Source organism: Triplophysa rosa, linkage group LG14 (genome assembly GCF_024868665.1).
Source record: "Triplophysa rosa linkage group LG14, Trosa_1v2, whole genome shotgun sequence".
In the NCBI taxonomy this organism is placed as follows: domain Eukaryota; kingdom Metazoa; phylum Chordata; class Actinopteri; order Cypriniformes; family Nemacheilidae; genus Triplophysa; species Triplophysa rosa.
This window is the reverse complement of record NC_079903.1, coordinates 17685546-17704886: the sequence shown is the minus strand read 5'-3', so window position 1 is coordinate 17704886 and position 19341 is coordinate 17685546. Positions and strand designations below refer to the sequence as shown.

At 39.2% G+C, this 19341-nt stretch overlaps 1 protein-coding gene across 1 annotated transcript in view; it reads right to left on the bottom strand.

Moving 5' to 3' along the window:
- Nucleotides 1–19341, bottom strand: part of dchs1a (dachsous cadherin-related 1a) — a 113389-nt gene that overhangs the window by 23940 nt on the left and 70108 nt on the right. The window contains exons 3-5 of the mRNA XM_057351431.1: nucleotides 1484–1672; nucleotides 718–949; nucleotides 190–426 (exon numbers count right to left, since the gene is read on the bottom strand). Of these exons, the coding sequence (XP_057207414.1) occupies nucleotides 190–426; nucleotides 718–949; nucleotides 1484–1672 (658 nt within the window). The remainder of the gene's footprint in view (nucleotides 1–189; nucleotides 427–717; nucleotides 950–1483; nucleotides 1673–19341) is intronic.

The window sequence follows — 19341 nt, the reverse complement described above, 5'->3', positions numbered from 1 at the left end:
GTGTGTATAGACGTTCTGTGCCTATTTGTACAAGTGGTGCGCCATGGAGAAAAAAGCCAGATGCCGCCTTTCAGCACACATCGGTGTGACTGACACACTGAAGACTAGTTTGTGTGTTTAAAAGGGTTGAATGGGGATGCGGTGGTTAAAGGAGGGGGACACAAAAACCGCTGAGATCGGTTCACCCACCGTTCTTAATGCTGGCCCGCACAATGCCAACTTGTGTTCCACGCAGGGCGTCCTCAGAGACCACAAAGAAGTACTGAGCTTGCTCAAACACAGGAGGTGCGACCAGTCCCGCCACGATGCTGATGTTGACCCTGGCATTGGCCGGAGCGGTAAGACCACCACCATCTTGAGCTGAGATCACCATGGTAATGACAGAGTTTGCCTTCCCATGCAGAGCGCGCGACAGTGAGATCACGCCTGGGAAAACACACAGCCAAAATAAATATTTCTAAAGAGTGAATTAAAACAAACAACAGCCTATTGCTGTAAATTGAAGACAAAGGTCACCCAAAAAAAAATTCACAGACCAATTGACCATAACAAATCATCAGGAACAATGAAAATGGAATCTATTGACTGTCAATTTGTGAATCACTAGGGATCGCTTCTTAAGTTCAGATAAAAACTTTTTTTCATTTCATTTTTTTCATTCAAATTCAATAATTTTTTTTAATAATATGACTTAAAAGGAGGGCAGAAAGGTCTCACCAGTATCTTTATTGAGGGTGAAGAAAGGCGAGCTCCCACCAGCCACCGTACGGTACGTAACCCTGCCGTTCTCTCCGGCATCAGGGTCGTGAGCCGTCACCCTCAGAACGGAGGTTCCCGGCACGCTCTGCGTGCTCAAGCTGACCGCATAACTCAAAGGGTAAAATGCTGGTCGATTGTCATTTATGTCTATCAGGCCCACCCGCACTTGGGCCTCTGAACGCAGTCCTCCCTGGAAAAATGCACGGCCCATATCCAAAATACATTAGCGTACACTTTGATAGCCGTTGAAGATCTTTATAGAAAACTTAGAATAACATGAATCTGAGTCTGTGTCATCTGTCAATATAATTATACCTGATCCAAAAAATATACTGTATAAATGTCTTAGTAAACAGAGAAACATGCCCAGTTAGTTAGTAAAAGCCTTCATAAAGGAGTTTCAGGAAAGAGTAGCTCATACGCTCAATCTGCCGACCGGCCAGAATGCAATGCAGTTCTTGCCGCTAAAAATCTTGCTCACATGGCGCCCCATATGCCATGTCAGGAAACAGCTTATTAAATATTACAATCTGCTACTCTTTAAGGCCCAGCTGCCCCCGACTGCTTTAATGTGTCCGCTATAATTTCCTTTCATTATCGCTTAGCGCTTTTCCATGTTATTCTGGGTTTGTGGTGGCACAGGATGATAAATTGCTACTAAACCATTAGAATACAGACATTTTATAACTTGCATTTTTATACAATTTTAGATCACTGGATTTACCCCATCCGCAGCTGTGATGGTAAAGTCATAGTTGGCTGGACCTTGGTCACGATCCAAGCCGGTAGTAGTACAGATCTGTCCACTGTCCTTGCCAACGGTGAACTGAGATGGGGTTACGGTGCCTGGACCAGAGCCCAGAGCGTAGGAGATGGAACCAAATGACCCACCATCCGCATCAGTGGCTGTAACCTGGAAGATGAGAGAGCGTGTTAGTTCAGACTGAAGTTTAGCCAAACATCCCACAAAGCTTTAGAAAAGAAGTGTGCAACTTAGTCTTAGGGATGACAATTCAAGTCGTATATAATATTAACACTGTGTATGTTACGCAGTAACTGCATTTGCACATAACAAGAACAATTGTTAAAGGATTGAAACACAGCCAGCAGTACAGATGAGTGTTGTTGGGGAGCATAATACAGTTTTTGTCCTTGTAATTAATTTTGTGTTAGAACCAACATTTTACAGTGAAAATTAAGTAGCAATGAAGCCACAGTACCAAAAATGTAAAGGAAAATAAAGATGATGTCCTTCAAACAAACATAAACTGAATAGGCCCAACAATAACCATGACACATGGCTGAATGTGAACAAAATGACAATTTTATAAATGCATAAGCAACAACAGAAGTGTTATTTACTAGCCTCAAACATGGGTAGGCCCCTTGTTGGTGCACTTAGCAGCCTATACTATGGATTGTTTTTAGGATTGATGTTCCTGCATTCAAATATTTGTTTGCTGGAGCAACCATACAAGAGAACAAAGCATTGCAATAAATGTCAAAGCAAATGCCTTTATATACTGAAAGACTAAAATGAAGTATATTTTCTATATATTCCAATACAATTCAGCATTTTTCTAACACAAACCAACCTGCAAATCCACTGAGCAAACTGCACCTCATTTATCTAAATTGGGTCAAGCTCTTTGCATACTCGAATCCTGCAGCACATATTACTGTATATAGGTAGTATGGAGGTAAATGGAGAGCACCTGGAGACCTCAGCTGCTCTTAGGCCAAGTGAAGAGAAGCTACTGGCAGCTAGTGAACATAAAGACTTTCACAGACGCATAACAGAGTCTATACTCAAGAGACAAAGTTAGATAAATAAATAGATGGAGAGAGAGAGAGGGAGAGAGAGAGAGAGAGAGAGAGGTGGAGAAAACTAAGGCAGGCTTCCACAGCAGCTTCTTTCCCCGTTTGCCAAGAGCAAGAACCGCCAGCTACTGTATAAATACTTTTAACTGGCCATTTACCAAAAGTTGTCCCTATGAAAAACACTTTTCTTGACTTGTGCATCTATAACATAAATTATATTAACGATGAGCCAGTCACACTGTTAAACTCAAAACATCAAGAAAAATCATGACTTTGTTTCTAACATTTTCATTTTGGTGACTTAATGCAAAGAATATTTCTCATGTGTTGACACTTCTGGTGACTAATAAAATTTCCCAAACACATTAGATAAATCACTGATTCACACGGGTCATCACCATAGACTGTATAAAACATGGACGTAGTGTCCGTGATGTCCCCCGTAGGTTTGTGAAGAGCAATTTTGAAGCCTCAAGTAGGCGGAGCCTGTTGTCGCCATCTTTTTCATTCATTCATTCATTTTTTATTTAACAAGGTAAAAAACTCATTGAGATTAAAATCTCTTTTACAAGAGTGACCTGGCCAGGACGCGTCAATCCCGGATAATAGAAAATGTGCAAAAAGGCGGGAAGTGGGTGGAGCTGAGGTGCCTGGTTGGTGAAACAACATGTCACTCAAGTGGAAGCGCCCTTAATTACGCAAGCTTAATATAATTTATATAAAAAATTCACCCTCCTGACAGTTGTCATGAAGGGCAAAATTAGCTATATAGACTAAAATCTTTTTTTTACTAGGCTGTAAACATGTTTTTTTTCTGCTATAAAGTTGGGCATTTTATCATGGGGCTCAATGAGATTCTTTTGGAGCCAGTCTCTAGCGGCCAGTCAACGAATTGCAGTTTAAGTCACTTCTGTGTTGGTTTCACGAGAGAGACCGGAAGGTTGTATGTCTTTGATGTGAATTCGATATGAACCAACGCTGCAGTTTCCTAATAAAGCCACTGGGTCTATTTACCAACTTTTGCCAAATTTTATTTGCTTTTGGAGACCACTGAGAAAACTAAGAAAAACAATCATCACTACCGCATAAAAAGTCCCAGTTCACAGCAGAAAGATGTTCCACCTTTTAGCCATCCAGTCCTCTAAGCAAAACCTGATATTTTACAACTAAGTTGTCATTTATAAACACAACACTACCTATCTTTATTCCCCTCACACCAGCATGACAGTAGTTGGACGCCCAAGGCCTTAACGGTGAGATCATGAGGTAACAAACCGTGAAGCGGTTTGACCAAAGATCTGCTTCATGGATAAAGCCATTTTCCATGAAGACCTGGCTTGAGCAGAAAGGCTGGGAAAAGTCTGAGCACTTGTGGGTCTCAATCTAGTCCAACTTTAGCATTCCAGAGCCGCACTGTAAGATAAACATTTCCTCTTGGTCACAGCTCTGTTCATAGCAGTTATTGAATTCAAGATGTATGAAAGAAGGAAATATTTTGGTCACAATAAGAAATCACGTACTATTTATTACTGCACTCAACACGCCATCTTTGAAACATCTGTCAGGCTGAATATAAAATACATATTTATGATAAGACAGTGTGAAAAAATGACCCAAATGACATTAGGCACTTAAACGCTTCAAGGTCCAAGACTAAAACCAGAAGTGGGATTGAGTTTCTTTTTCCAGCTCTCCAACAAATAAGTATTTAAATGTAACGGCTCCTAAAAGTGGGGAGAAACCCAAGCTCATAATTTCTGAAGTTTGTCTGAAAACGTGGCGAGATGGCAGTAATCACGTTGACTGATAGTCTTTTCAGCAGTTTGCGGGTCCTGAAGGGGCACCTAAAGTGCATTCGTGTATGCACACAGAAGCTGAGGGATTTCAGGGATGTACTGTTTAAGTGCCTTGCTCTGCCAGTACAATAACAGTTCATAAGAAGTTTAGAAGAACCTCAATCTTGACTGGACCATAAGTGGGTCACAGTGTGCTTGGACTGCTTTTGCTCTGCTTTCTCAAAATCTCAAATAAATCTTCGGTGCTTTACCTCACTGTAACTCACGGAAACATGCAGACTGAGACACCAACTGCACAAACCCGAGCCCACTGACCCAAAAAACAACCTGCTCTCAAAGTCCACCTCACTGTAATTCAACAGATTTCTATATCTTCCTTCCTTGCAGAACAGATATTCAGTGTTTACTGCGAGTGTGGGGATTCATTTCAAGGCGTGAAAATGAGACAAGAGCGAGAACGTTGGACACGTTCCGGAGAGAGAATCGTTCCCCTGTCTCCTGCTCTCAATGTGTGAAAGATGCGAGCCGCCCCGAGTAAACCAAGCGAGACATTGGCTAGGTGAACTGTTGCTGCAGAACAAGCCAAAAGAATCCAACGCTACCTTGAGGAGTCTTGTGGTTCACCCACCATTTCACTTGACTCCTTTTCTTTGAGGACAAAAAGAAACATTCAAGTAAGCGAATACAAGATTTATATGGAGAAAGAATAAGATTGTCCAGTTCTTGTTAGTTTTTACTAATGCATTGGATCTGGTTTCACTGCGTTGGGTTTTCTCAAGGCTGCACAGCTCATTTAGCGGCTAATGTACAACTGAGAGATTTGACTGATGCTTCCCCAAGCGGCACCACCACATACAACAATGAAGGTTTTGAGTCGCTAATTGACCACCTTGGAATGAGAGCGGTAAACCTTTTGTCTGCAAAGCGTCTGTCAACAAACCACTGACTGGAGGTCACTTAAGGTTTCTAACTTGCGGACAAATTACAAGTGCTCAGTTTCAGTTTATGAAATATGACTATTATAATCGTAATGGCAGTTGGTAAAAACATCAAACAGATCAGATAATAATGAGTCATGTGGTGTAGGAAAGGTCTCAGCTAATTTCTAACAAGAAAAGCTCTAATTTACTTGTAGGAGATGACGATCTGCTGAGTATACTTTGCTTAAAGGGACAGTTCATACAAAAATAAATATCTGTATAAATGTCTTTGTTCTGATGAACAGAGAGAAAGATATTTGGAAGAAACCAAACAGTTCTTGGCCACCCTTGCCTACCATAATAGGAAAAATTACAAGTGTGGTCAAAAGTGCCCCTGAACTGTTTGCTGTCCTACATTCTTCAAAATATCTTCTTTTGTGTTTAACAGCTTTCCTGTAGCTCAGTGGTAAGAGCATGGTGCTAGCAACGCCAAGCTCATGGGTTCAATTCCCAGGGATTGCATGTCCTCAGAAACAAATGTATAGTATCGTGCAATGCAAGTCATTTTGGATAAAAGAGTCTGCCAAATGCATAAATGTAACAGAACCAAGACATTTACAAAAACATTTTTCTTATGGTCAATGGGGTCCAAGAACTGTTTGGTTACAAGCATTCTTCCAAATATCTTTCTCTGTGTTCATCAAACTATCATGCAGTGAAACAGCATTAGCCAGGCAAAACATATCAGCCGATACCATTAGGAAAATCAACCATGTTTTACTATGGTAAAAGTATAGTAATCATGTTTTTGGCAGATTGGACTACTGGACTACTGTTTTTCTCAGTAGAGAACCCAAAAATATCATCCATTATCCATGACATCTAAATATCAACAGTGAGTTGAAATTGGCACATGGTCACATGGTGACTCTGTTCTGAGTCATAAGAAGGTCTCTTAAACAAACATGACATGTGAGGGGGCGACTAAACTTCAATTACAGAAATCCAACTGAAACAGCACAATCTCATGTAACATTACTATAAAAGTCTCGCCTTCTCCGCTGATAATAACAGAGCTTCAATAAAACAATAGTGATTTTCATTCAAATGTTGCACCAGCTCCCCGAATAGGAATTGTGGTTTAGTGGGGAAACTATAAAAGGCTAAAGCACAACAACATAGGAGCTAACAATGGTTAAATGAATAGCTGATCCAAAAATACAAAACAACATCATAAAAGTACTATAAAAGCAGACCGTACTGTGCGTAGACTGTAATTTAGAGGCTTGATCTACTGTAGTAGAACCCAAGTGTTTACAGAAGACACAAAATAATCCTAATGAAACACTTCACAAAGTCTGAAAGTGACTTCACAACATTATTAAAATTGACTTAACATGACAAGTCAATAAATAACAATAGGATCACCAATAGTAAGGAAACATTTAATTTCGGCAAACAAACACAGAGGTATACAGTCACTCTGACTAACAAACATGAAACAAAACAATGCTGTACTGTAATGTACAAAACAGCAATGATGAATTAAACAATTACCATTTGAGCAGAGTTGGATTAATAATCTCAAACACAATTCAATGCCAATCAGACTTCTCCCTCTGAAGTTCTCTCTCGAAACTCTCCAAAGCATTTGAATATTTGTTCAAAAAATGAAAGAAAATTATTTACCGATTCGAGTTACAGCTCAATGGTATTAGAAGTCCACATGCAGCATTTGACATATTTATTTTTGTAGCAAAATAAATATGAAGTTGTGCCCATAGATATAAATAACTAGATGCCGCATTAGCATCTGTTTTTATGAGCAGCTACATGTAGGTTGTCCGCCATATTGGAACACTGCGAGCCGGTCTGTTAACACTCAAAATCAAGCTGACTGTGTATGATTATGAAAACATATTTATTGTTGTGTAAACACAAACATTATGTCAATTTTTCGGGAATTTAAATCCCCGTGGTTTTCATAGCCATGGCTGCGTAGCTTAGTGTTGGGGCATTCTAGTCAACTGTGAGTGACGTCAGTGGACCGTTCCAAGATGGCAGACACGTCTACGTGCCTGGAGCACTTGAATGCGACATCTAGTTATATATATGTATGGTTGTGCCTGTTTGCCAAGCAGGAAATAGGTTATACCAAACAGGAAAAAGAAACAGAGACAAAAAGGCCACAATTTCAAAATAAAAGACATGAGCAACACAGGACATTACAATAAGTTATGTAGTTTACAATCCTATAAAGCAGCAAGAAAGTGATGCATGGGAATGAGATTTGACATTAATGGCAAATTTTCTAGTGTTTTTCGTTCCCAAATGAAAGTGATTTGCAACTGATTTTATTTATAAAAAAAGTTATAGTACATAGTATGGGCCTACATAAAAAAAACCTCCACGGAATCTAGATAAATGTAATATTAACCATGATTTAAATGTATACCAACAGTGTTGAATAGGCCACAATATGGCTTTCATATTTTCAATCTGGTGCTATATCTCATTCCATTCCATAGCAGGACAGATAAGAGATCAAACAGAAAACAGCACATTCTTTTCTCATACAGCCAGATTCAGACGTTGCCAAGCACACCATAAACACGATACACTCCCAATAATTTCAATACGGCATTTTATTGAAGCTATCTTTCACATCATATGACATCAGACCGATAAAAACAGCACGCTGATGGACGATTCACAAACCCACTGGAGGACATATACAGGAAAACAGACTGACTGAAAAATACAAACATGAAAGGAGTCTCGGGATGAAAATAAACTCAAAGAGGTGGACAGAAGTTGAAAGAGATCGACGTGACTGAGAGACAGTGTTGAAAAGGCAAAGAAAGAGATGATTATATATATACAGACATATTTAAATGTACATATACAAAGACATGCTATGAGTTGTTACAGCTGTTTATCTCTCTCTCTCTCTCTCTTGGCATCACTTCACAGACATGTGGAGTTGAGGGAGATACCTCCTGCTATTTTTTGACCCTCTTGACCGACAGATGGAGTGAAACTACACATATCTCAGGGTCATTACTGCTACACAGATGAATAATTTGACATGTAGGCTAACATGTCTTGCACACTGAGGACTAGAAATAAAAATAAACCAAAATTCAGCACTGTACATAGAAGTTTATGCAAGACATACTTGCATCCAGAAATGACACAATCACATCTTACAATATGCAACCTCTCCGTCAAAGCAGCCAACAACTGAAACCCACACAGATTCATTTCAGGTGCAACAGAATAAATGTATTGCCAGGCATTGCTCAAAGATCACCACAGTATGTCCACTTGGACAAAACACCAAATAATAACACAGACACGTGCTATGAAACATACCAGATGCATTCCCTCCATACTACATTTTTATGACACCCTTTCAAGTGGCTGGCAATAACCCCAGAGGTCACGGCGACCTGCATCTACTGCAACATTACACCACAGAACAAGCTGTCAATGGGCTCAATATGGAGGTATTAGCAAACATCACTTCTGCATATTTCCTTTGAGTAATGGATTAGTATGACATCACGAGAGGTCGTCCACATCTGCGAAGTATGTGGCATACTCCAGATGTCCATTAAAAGGGATCTGCGGTATGCCTGTAAAACATCATATACATGTCGAGATCACTGAGAGGCCTAATTCGATCTTTATGCAAGGGAGCTGTGGTTCATCCCAGAGCTTCACTGATACAACCGCCCGCCAAGCCGGGATCATGGAGAACTGTCTACAGATGATCTTGGGTGAATCCGCTAAATGGCTGCCGTGCTTTTGAGTGTGGCATTTCAGCATTAAAACCTGAGTCTCATTCAATAGCCACCCACAATCAAGTTTAACCATGTGATAGATGTGCTTGTATAGCGTTGCACACTGTGTAAATGAAATTTTAAAAATTAAAATGATAAAAATACACATTGTGAGCACATACTCATGAAAATGTATCCTTCACAGTTGTGGCTGGTAATTAAGGTAAGCAATATCAGAATTAAGGTAAGCAAAACGTAAGGGAAAAAGTGAAATATAGTAGAATTTAGGTGTTTTGGTAACTTCCTGTGACTTTATTTTTCTATCAAGGCTCATTTTCAAAAAGGCCCCTTGGAGACTCCAAAAGCCACTTGGTAACCAAGTAAAATAAGGGTTGAAACGGACTAGTCTCATGTTTCATGCTCTTATCATATGCAAACTAGACTGTGTTTCACAGGTTTTTGATTATAGTACAGTAATCCATTGCAAATTATGTCAGTACTGTATAGCGTACTGTAGGCATGAACATTGCATGCAAATATCGGAACTGGATAAGGTGTCGGTTTCTGAAATAACACAGACTTGAGCTTTTCATCGTTGGCCTTGTCGGTGACCGGGAGTGGAGGCAGCAGGTACTTTCAGCTGAGGTAAGGTGCAGATTTTTGGCAGGAGATCAGACGGGGGGAAATTCGGCACAAAAACGACTCATGACACCAGGAGGACCAGAGCAGAGGAACTATATGGTTTCCCTTTCTCTCTCATGTCTCCATAACTGTGAGCGTTTGTCTTTCATCTGGCCCCTGCAGCTGGAGGTGATTAAGGCCTCAAACCATGTACGGAGAGAAGTGATAGATTGGAGATCTCAAAGAGGAGAAACAGAGACAGTGGGTTTAATGGCTATAAGAGGAGTTACAGGCCCAAAACGAAAGTGGGGATATGCTTTTAGAGAAACATATATTTGAAAATAGATCGGTTGACCTTTTGTTTTAAACTAGATTTTCTTTTCTTTTGAACTCCTCAAATTTGTCATTAACTTAATATACATTATGAAAAGCGTTTGATTGAATTACTGGTACAAACAGGTCATCCATAATAAAGATTGACTAACAGCTGTCTCAGTCTACCCTAAGTGAACTCTGTAAGGTCTATTTAAGCTCAAAGTGAGCAGGAAGCCTACAGTATGTGTCAAAATTACGACCCGTGCCACCCCTGACAGATCCCCCCATGAGAACGTGTAGACCAAGTACTTCTTGTGGACATTTTAAATGGAACAATAAACATACCAAAAGCACCTCTGGAAACGCATACGGCTGGAACCTTCGCACTGACCCCATCACACCTCGCGTGTTTCTCTATAAAGAAGCTCTGCGCTGGAGTCCCAAACACTGTCACTTACACGGACTCTCTGTTTGTTTTTAAAAAGCCAAGTGAAAGACACGCCTCTCTTTCGCTGTCACACACATTTAGTGTCATGTTTTTTCAGAGGTGAACAGTACTTTGGTATTTTTCAAGTATAGTATCTGTACTTTATAAGAGTATTTATACTTTGGAAAACTTTACTTCACTACAAAGTAATTTTTACTAATTCACTAATTTTTGTGTGTTTTTTACTATTAATCTTGAGTCCATAAAAATCTAGTACAAGTAAAATGTTCGGTCAAAATACTTGAGAAAATTTTCAATGTACTTTATGTACGTATTAAAGGTAAAAAATGTATGAGATGTAATGGAGTGAAAAGTATATGATATATCTTTATAATGTAGTAAAGTTACATTTTTTCAAAGTAAAAACACTCTCTACTTAAAACGCACTTTTTTCAGAAGACAAAATGATGTAACTAAAATCTTTGAAAACAGTTAAAATATAAATTAAATGCTGTATATGTTTCATTAGGATTTGTTTTAAATCCACTATGAGGGGCAGTGGAGAAGTTAGTCTTGTCAGTTATGAGGGTATAACATTTCTGTGGGTTGTAAAATCGTTTAATACAATTTCTTACTAAACATGTGGTTTAAATGAATCTCCATGTTTATACCACAGCTTTTATGAGGCCACAGAAATCACAAACAGAGATATGAGACTTCATCTCATGTGACTAATAAACAAGTAATTCTGATGTGTAAAACATTCATGCTTTTGTATATCTTTATGTGTAAAACCTTTTTAATAAAGACAACATTGACACTTTAATGTGCTCCTTTATGCTAGTTTTAAGTGGGTTAGTAATTATATTAACCTATTGTCACTGCACATAAGACATCAGTATCAAGACAAAAGCATCCAATGAGTTAAAAAACTACACTAAGAACGAACAGAAGAAAACAATGGCTTTTTTTAAAGCAACACATAGTTTATATCTGAGACAGCTCTTAAGAGACACGTGTTCTGTGGTAACCTCTTTTAAAAAGCCAGGCATGACATCACGGTGGTGACAGGCTGCTGGACGAATGAGATGTTGGCTTTGACTGGGAGCTGACTCCATCAAACGGGTCAGTTTTAGGGAGCTACACTGTCGACCGCTCCCAGCGTGACTAAACTGAAAGCTAAGAGAACAATACGCCAGTTACCACTATCAAGTCTGTTTATCATCTCTGTCTCAGTCATTTCAAGCTCATTTTTAGGTTTCTACTAATATTTTATATATTTCATGCATATTTAGACCATTGGGGTTATAAATCAAGTCCAGTGAATAAATCCGTATGAACTGAGCTGGTATGCTCGAGGGAAGTTAGTAATGTGAACCATGCATACTACGGAGTCAGTAACAGTACTGATGTGGCTTATGGCGCCAAGATCCCGGTTAATATATGCCGAAAGTATGTGCCCGTGTAGAATAACAGGCGCAAACACAACATGCTTGCGGTAGCGTATTGCACCCACAACCCTGCCGCCTGGCTTCCACATCAGATGGACTGTTTGCAGAGGCCAGCAGGGGTTTTCCGATGCATTCTGGCTGTCATATGGCCTGTGCACACAAAGACGGAAATCATGGCATTTATATGGTTCAGATGAGGTCACTGCTCTTAGTTGGTAGGACCTGGATGCAAAAAATGACTGTGGTAGATTTTTTGTGGTTTCTGTGAAGAGTGATGGAGTATAAATGGACTTGACACATTATGTACACACCAGTTGACTAATGGATATATGGCTTTCAGTAAAATGTCAATACGCATGCTGGTCAATTGAGTCAGTAATTGTTCTCAAGGCAAAAGGAAAAGTTCACCTTCAAAATGAAAATTCTGTTATCATTTACTCACCCTGTTGACATTTTGATCCTGTGTGATTTTCTTTCTTCTGCAAAACACAAAAGAAGATATTTTGAAAAATGTTGGTAACCAAAAACCATTGACTTCTATTGTATGGACACAAAACCAGTGCAAGTCAATAGGGACCAACGGTTTTCTGTTACCAACATTTTTCAAAATATCTTCTTTTGTGTTCTGCAGAAGAAAGAAAGTCATCCAGGTTTAAAATGACAAGAGGGCGTGCAAACAATGACAGGATTCTCATTTTGAAGGTGAACTATTCCTTTAATAGCTTAATCGCGGTGCTCTTGTTATCTTCCGTTATCATTTACTCTCATTTTTTTCAAGGGACCACAAAAGGAACAACTTTGAAAACAAAATGAAAACAAATGGTGACCAGGGGCTGGCTAGATGACAAAAAGCACCATAAAAGTTCTCTATAAAACTCTCAATTCTCAGTCTTCTGAAGCCGTACAAGGTTTTCTCCCTGCGGCACATCTCAAATTTTAACTGGGCATATTTGGCGTAAAGCGAAGAGTTACCAGACACACAAGATCCAACGCTAAAACATGCATGTAAATGAGAAGGTGTGGTTGGGATTTGAGAGCAGAAGATAATTAGCAATTGATGACATAAACGTCAGTCTTTTCTTCATTTTCAAAGGCTCCAGAAGACTTGGGATTGCAAATATATAAAAAATGCGTAGTCGACTACTTTTATGGTGTTTTTATCATGTTTGGAAACTGACACCTCCAGTCTCCATTCACGTTTACTGTACTATATAAAAAGCCTCAAGATTCTGCTGAACTTTGTGTTCCACAGAAGCAAAAATGGAATGACATGATGGTGAGTACACGATGACAGATTTTCCATTTCCAGGTGAACTGTGTACAGCACAGCAGAGGGAGCCAGATCTGTGGTGTCCTGGTTTTCCACTTTCAACCGCCATTCTGGAGACAGCGTCTTCAACCCTCATTCTGCTTCAGTCTACTTTACATATTCCTAGCCTTGAGATATTGGAATTGCATTTAACAAAAAAGAGTTCGTTTTTCACAATTCCCCTTTTCGTTTTCTGAGCAATTTGACCATTTATTTAATGAGCAGTTTAAAATGAGGCAATGTATACTTCCATTGTAAATTTTGTTTCATGTAATTAAAACAATAATTGTGGCATGAAGGGATCCAAAGGAAAGGAAAATTACGAGGAGATCTCTTTAATGTTATTTTTCACTAGACAGCAATGAGAGCAAATGAAGATTTTTCTACAGTTGACTGTTCCTCAGATATTTCTTGTGAGCCACAAGAAATATCTGAGGCACTGTGGATCTTCTACAGAAGAGATCTCAAAGTTCTCAAACGTTGGTTATCAAAAATGCAGGATTTCCACCTTAAGGAATTTAACCTGTGGAATTTTATGAGAAATGAATAAAAATGGAAAAAAAATTAGAACCAAAGCCTCCTGAGCTCTAAAAGAGCAACCTATGAGGAACAAAGTTTTGCTGTTACAGTACCAGAGAAGTTCAAACGATCCAGACAAGCCTGATGTGTAGTGAAAAACATTTATTTTGTATTTATCTTTAATAAAAGGTAAACAACTCTTCTAAATGTTCACCTGATTTAACCGTAGAACCGTCAACTCACTGCCATGAAGACTTTTTTGAACATTTTTATTTATTTCCATTGTGTCCATCACTTCATACACTTGATACTGCATCTGTTTTCAAGTTTGTTTTTTATACATTATAGAAATCATGATTGACTTTCCCTCCTAGAGAGGCATGAATGCTGTTTTGTTGTCACAGCCATATGTCTTCGATTTGTTCATAGTTGCTTCCAATTTGTAATTCAACATTCAAAGCATGTATTTATGAGAAAACAAACTAAATCAACAATGGCCACGAAAATTAAGCTCATGTCTCTGTAGCGGCCTTTGTTTTTGAAAAACTACAATTGTGAGCAGAAACTAAACATAATTACAACCTATTACAATCTATCTATCTATCTATCTATCTATCTATCTATCTATCTATCTATCTATCTATCTATCTATCTATCTATCTATCTATCTATCTATCTATCTATCTATCTATCTATCTATCTATATTCAATCAATGCAGCATGTAGTCAAAAAGATGTGGGCCGATAATTCAAGCCTAAAGGTCTTCATATGATCTGTCAAACATTGCTGTCAAGCATCACACATCACAAAAGAACATCTGATAGCATAATTCATGGCCTTAATTAAATTACTTAAGAGATACTGAGAACAAAGAGATTATTGCATAAGGTGAAGACATGTGAAGCTGCATCATGCCATTTCAGTGAAAATGTATCTCATCACACCAAATAAATCAAGGAAGTGCTGGAATACTGATCTTTTCATGCTTCCTCGAAAGTTCAGCTAAGTAGGGAGCACATGTGGCCCATCACCTGGACCAAACCCATTCAGCCCTCCCTCGCCTTCACTGCACCCCTTCTCTCCTCAAGGACACCAGTCTGGACCCTTTAAGCCCATATTTGACCATTGTATGTTTAAACATATCCCTCTGCGTGACCTGAAAGAGCACTGCGTAATTCGAACTATTTTTAAATGATCTTCTAATGAGCACATCCAAGCACTCGGTATACAGGTAGAATACAGTAAATGCATTATTTCTCCCTGTGGTTTCAGGCATCACATGGTTCAGATGCACATGACAATGGAAAGGAGCGTTACTGCTGAGCAGGGACCTGGAGAGCACTTGAACATTTCAGCAGGCTTTAATCATAGTCTCAGCTGGAGAGAAAAGTAAAGGCACTCGCCTCTAGCTCTTCTCAAGCTGGCACATTCAGTTCATCTCTGCTGCATGGAAACTTCTGTTTACACTGTGTTTCTGTTTAAAAGCCAATTTGGTACAACTGTAAAATGAAGAACAGTGGAGCACCATATACTCAGCATTAGATCGAAACAATCGTGGAACTGAGGGGGTTACAGATGTTTTGTACACAGTGGAAACTAAACTTTTTAACAAAAGAGTTAGAACAAACGTTGTGATTAAAGAACAAATATTGCTTTCTGTTTTAATGACTTAAATGTACATGTTCACTTCCAATTGAAAATATGATTTGTTCAAACCTAGGGCATCATGGCAGGTAAACAATTCCAATTTTTAGGAAAACCTTTCTTTCTTTTCTTACACAAATGCGTGAAATCTTAACATGTCAATCCAAATCTTCCTGTGCAGGACATAAATTGAGCGTAAAAGGCCAATACATTCTGCTAGGACCACGTCCTTTAAAAGCCGAACCCCAAAGGCTCATGTAACAACTTACATTTCTTCGCCTTCATTAAGCAAAGCTTTCATTATCCCTCCTGAGGTTCCTTTATCCTTTCTGTTCATATTTTCCATCTTTTCATCTCAAGAATACTATATGTGTGATTATAGAGCACGACAACCTCAAAACAAGTTAAGAGCAAAACCAGCCCAAGTCAGGAAAGAAGGAAAGTATTGTGTGTGGCATGGCTTGATGCTGTCAATTTAAAATAATCGTTTGGGGTGAGGAGTTAATATCAGCTTACTGAAGCCTTCCTCGTAAACACACACGGGCTTGTGCATCTAGGCGATAAACACGGCTTCCCGCGATGTCCGGTGGGAACGGCCGCTGCCATGTGCCAAGCCGTGCTGCGATGGGCTCCCGGGCGAGCAGTGGGTTGGTCCCAATGGAGGTCATTCCTCCTCCGGTCGAAGGCAGAAAAAAACGCTGCGAAAGAGACGCCGCGACCTAGAGTGTGTTTAGATCCATCTCTCTGGTTCTGCAGGCGCTTGCCCTGGGATGTAAACACACAATTCATTTAGGAGCCTACACCGGTCGCCAGAACGTATAATGACCTCGCTGAGTTCACCTTCCTGAAAAGTGAGCGAATTCGAGTGAAACAAAAATGACAGAATCTGTTTAGACCAAAAGGATTAAAGCTCAATGGACATCCTGCAATTAAGATCATACAACAGAGAGCTGCAATTTCATACAGCTTGGAAACTATCAAAATGTGGCATATTATAAGGTGTGACAAAAGTCGGCGAGCTGTACGTTATGACAGATGAGGTGACTAATGCACATTTGAATGCACAAAGCGAGCGCAGCTGTAAACGTCTCTCTGGACATAAAATAATAATTAAGCCGTCTACATCAACAGATCCATTTATGAACTTTTATGAAAGGCTGCACTGTTTGGTCTGTGTACGTTTGTCTTATGAAATATTTAACAGAGCCCTACGGTAAACATTTCTGTACTGATGGGTGATTTGAAGGTAATCTATGGGACTGTCATATTTCTTTCATTAAACTTGAGTCATTCAACAAAGACTTGACCATAACAGCACTGTTAAAATGAGCCACGCACACGCAAGACACAAAAGACACAACTCCCAACACAACGGGAAGTTGCCCATCAAGAGGAGGACATTTTCATAGATTTTCTCTTGTTTGTGTCAGCCATGCAGTAATGGGTGTAAAAACTCTCTTTGGACTTCCCATGTGGGAATGGCTTGCGAATGACTTATGATAGTTTGATAGAAATTCTGTCAACCTCTACTCACCCGTATGACTTTCTTTCTTCTGCAGAACACAAAAGAAGATATTTTGAACAGTGTTTTTTGAACAAAACACTTCTATTGCATAGACACAAACTTTTGTGTTCTGCAGAAGAAAGTCATACAGGTTTGAAATGACAAGAGGGTGAGTAAATGATGACAGGATTTTCATTTTTGGGTGAACTATCACCTTAATGAGTCCACTTTGTAGTTGTTACCATCTCTTCACCCTCTTGAGGAGCTCTTAAAGGGGGTCTACTCTAAACTATAGAGTGTGTATGAGAGTGTTAGAGAAATAGATGCACTATAGTCTTACTGGATTTCTTTCCAACATTCCGTCACTGGTGACCAAAACAGATTGCTTACTGCTACAACAAAGTCCAGAAACTGCACGAAACGTTGTGTTTTGCTTCACAGAACCAGCGTACCTCAGAACAAACAGGCCGACCGGTGACGTTCCAACAGCTTCAGGCAAATCCCAGTTTAGTAAGAAAACAAGAAGAAATAGCGTGTGTTTTCTCACGAACAACAGCTGGTGAGCAGATTTAACTATTCCTAGCCACAACTCTTCAGATTTAAAATATTAAAAGCTCTTCTGCAGAGTTTCGTAAACAGCATTGTACTATAACATTTATGTTGCTTATATGTTACCCCAGATACATGCAAAAACACAGGATAGTCAAAGCTGGAAATGGTTTCTCCATGTACTGAGGTTTTTCTCATGGGGGATTTCACTGTCATACCAGCATGCTGACTGATCTTTCTAAATATAAACGCCTGTGTTTTCTTTACATTTGACACATTTTGCCAGATGCATCCTAAGCAACTTACAGTGCATTCAAGGTATATGTTTTATTTGTGTTTCTGAGGATCGAACCCATGACCTTTGTGCTGATAATGCAATGCTCTAGCAACTGAGCTAGTATCTTACACTTCCACCCTGTGCCCTACCTGATAATTCAGATCACGCTACGATCATGATGACTCTGACATCAAAGGGTAAAATATATAAGCCTATAAGAACCGCTAACAGGTAAAAGAAGATCTGAAGCTTTAACTTCAGTGGCACAGGTTTGACGTCATAATGATTAGACGTACATTGCGGATAAGCAATGACGTTGGAAGTCCATCTTCATCTCTATATTTGATTTGAGAGCTGCTCTCAATTCTGATTCCAATTCATAACTTGTGAATTTGGAGTATGCAAACAGTGTGCTAGCCAAATGCACTTAACCTGAGGGTCAACTTTGAGTGCAAGAGGACAATAAAAACTTCGGAATTAAACTGTAAAAGAACTGTTATTATAGCTCTGGGTCTGCAATAAACTTCAAAATGTCTTTAAAATTGTTTATGTAGCTGCAAAAACTATTAAACGAATAAATACAATGCTCCCAATATCCTGTTTTCTTTGTTCTGTGAGTGACGGTTTACTTTAGAATACACCGATGAATAAATAAAACAGAATTGTGTTATTATTCTGTGTGGGCTTTAATAAAAAGATTGTTTGTTTCACTTATTACGTAAACAATTATAATGACATCATTTTGCCCCATTCTGTAAGGTTGCTTCAGATGACACTGACAAATCGCATTTTCAGAGAAACATTATAACAAACATCAGCGTTATATATAAACATATTTAAGACCATCTGTAGGTCTGTACATGCTGCACACAAAAAAAGTATGACATGTGGATTAACTGACAAATGTTTCAGATATCTACAGTTTAACATTTTATGCCGGACGGTCAGAGCCGCTGTGGTGGGATGCATCCCCCCGCAACAAACCTTTAGCAAAATATGTGTTTGTTTAACAAGAAGTCCAAGCGCACTGCATTATTTATTATCTTGGTATATAGAATGGGGTGATAACACATTTCCCATGGTAAACACACTGACAAAACAGGGCGTCTCCAAACTCAAGCCTAATTTATCACAGATTAGATACTAAAGCGTGTTATCTGATCGCAAACAGCCGGAGTGTGTGTTGGTCTTAGAGGGGGATTGTGATATCACACATTCTCTAGATATGAGAGAGATCTGTCCTTCGGCTCTTTCATTAAATGTTTGAGGGTTCATTTGTTCGACAAACACTTAAAGGCTTTCCAGTCAAACCTGTTCTCCTAAGAAACAGACGGTAGTAATGTCTCAAACTGTGCTCATGTTTGCTTCATAGTCTTCAATATAGATTTCAATATTCAATATGAACTCATTCAGTATGTCTTTCTCATCAAATCCTTTCAAGTTCCAGTGTTTCCCCTACCATTACCTTAGGGGGGGCGCCCCTCCCCTCCAACAGCACACCCCGCCCACCTTGAAGGTCAAGTTAATTCTATTTTCTATATAGCGCCAGATCACAAGAGAAGTCATTTAAGGTTACCTTTCCTATAGAACATGTCTATAACTTGTTATTTACCTTGTTAGCATTATTAGTATTTATCTTATTT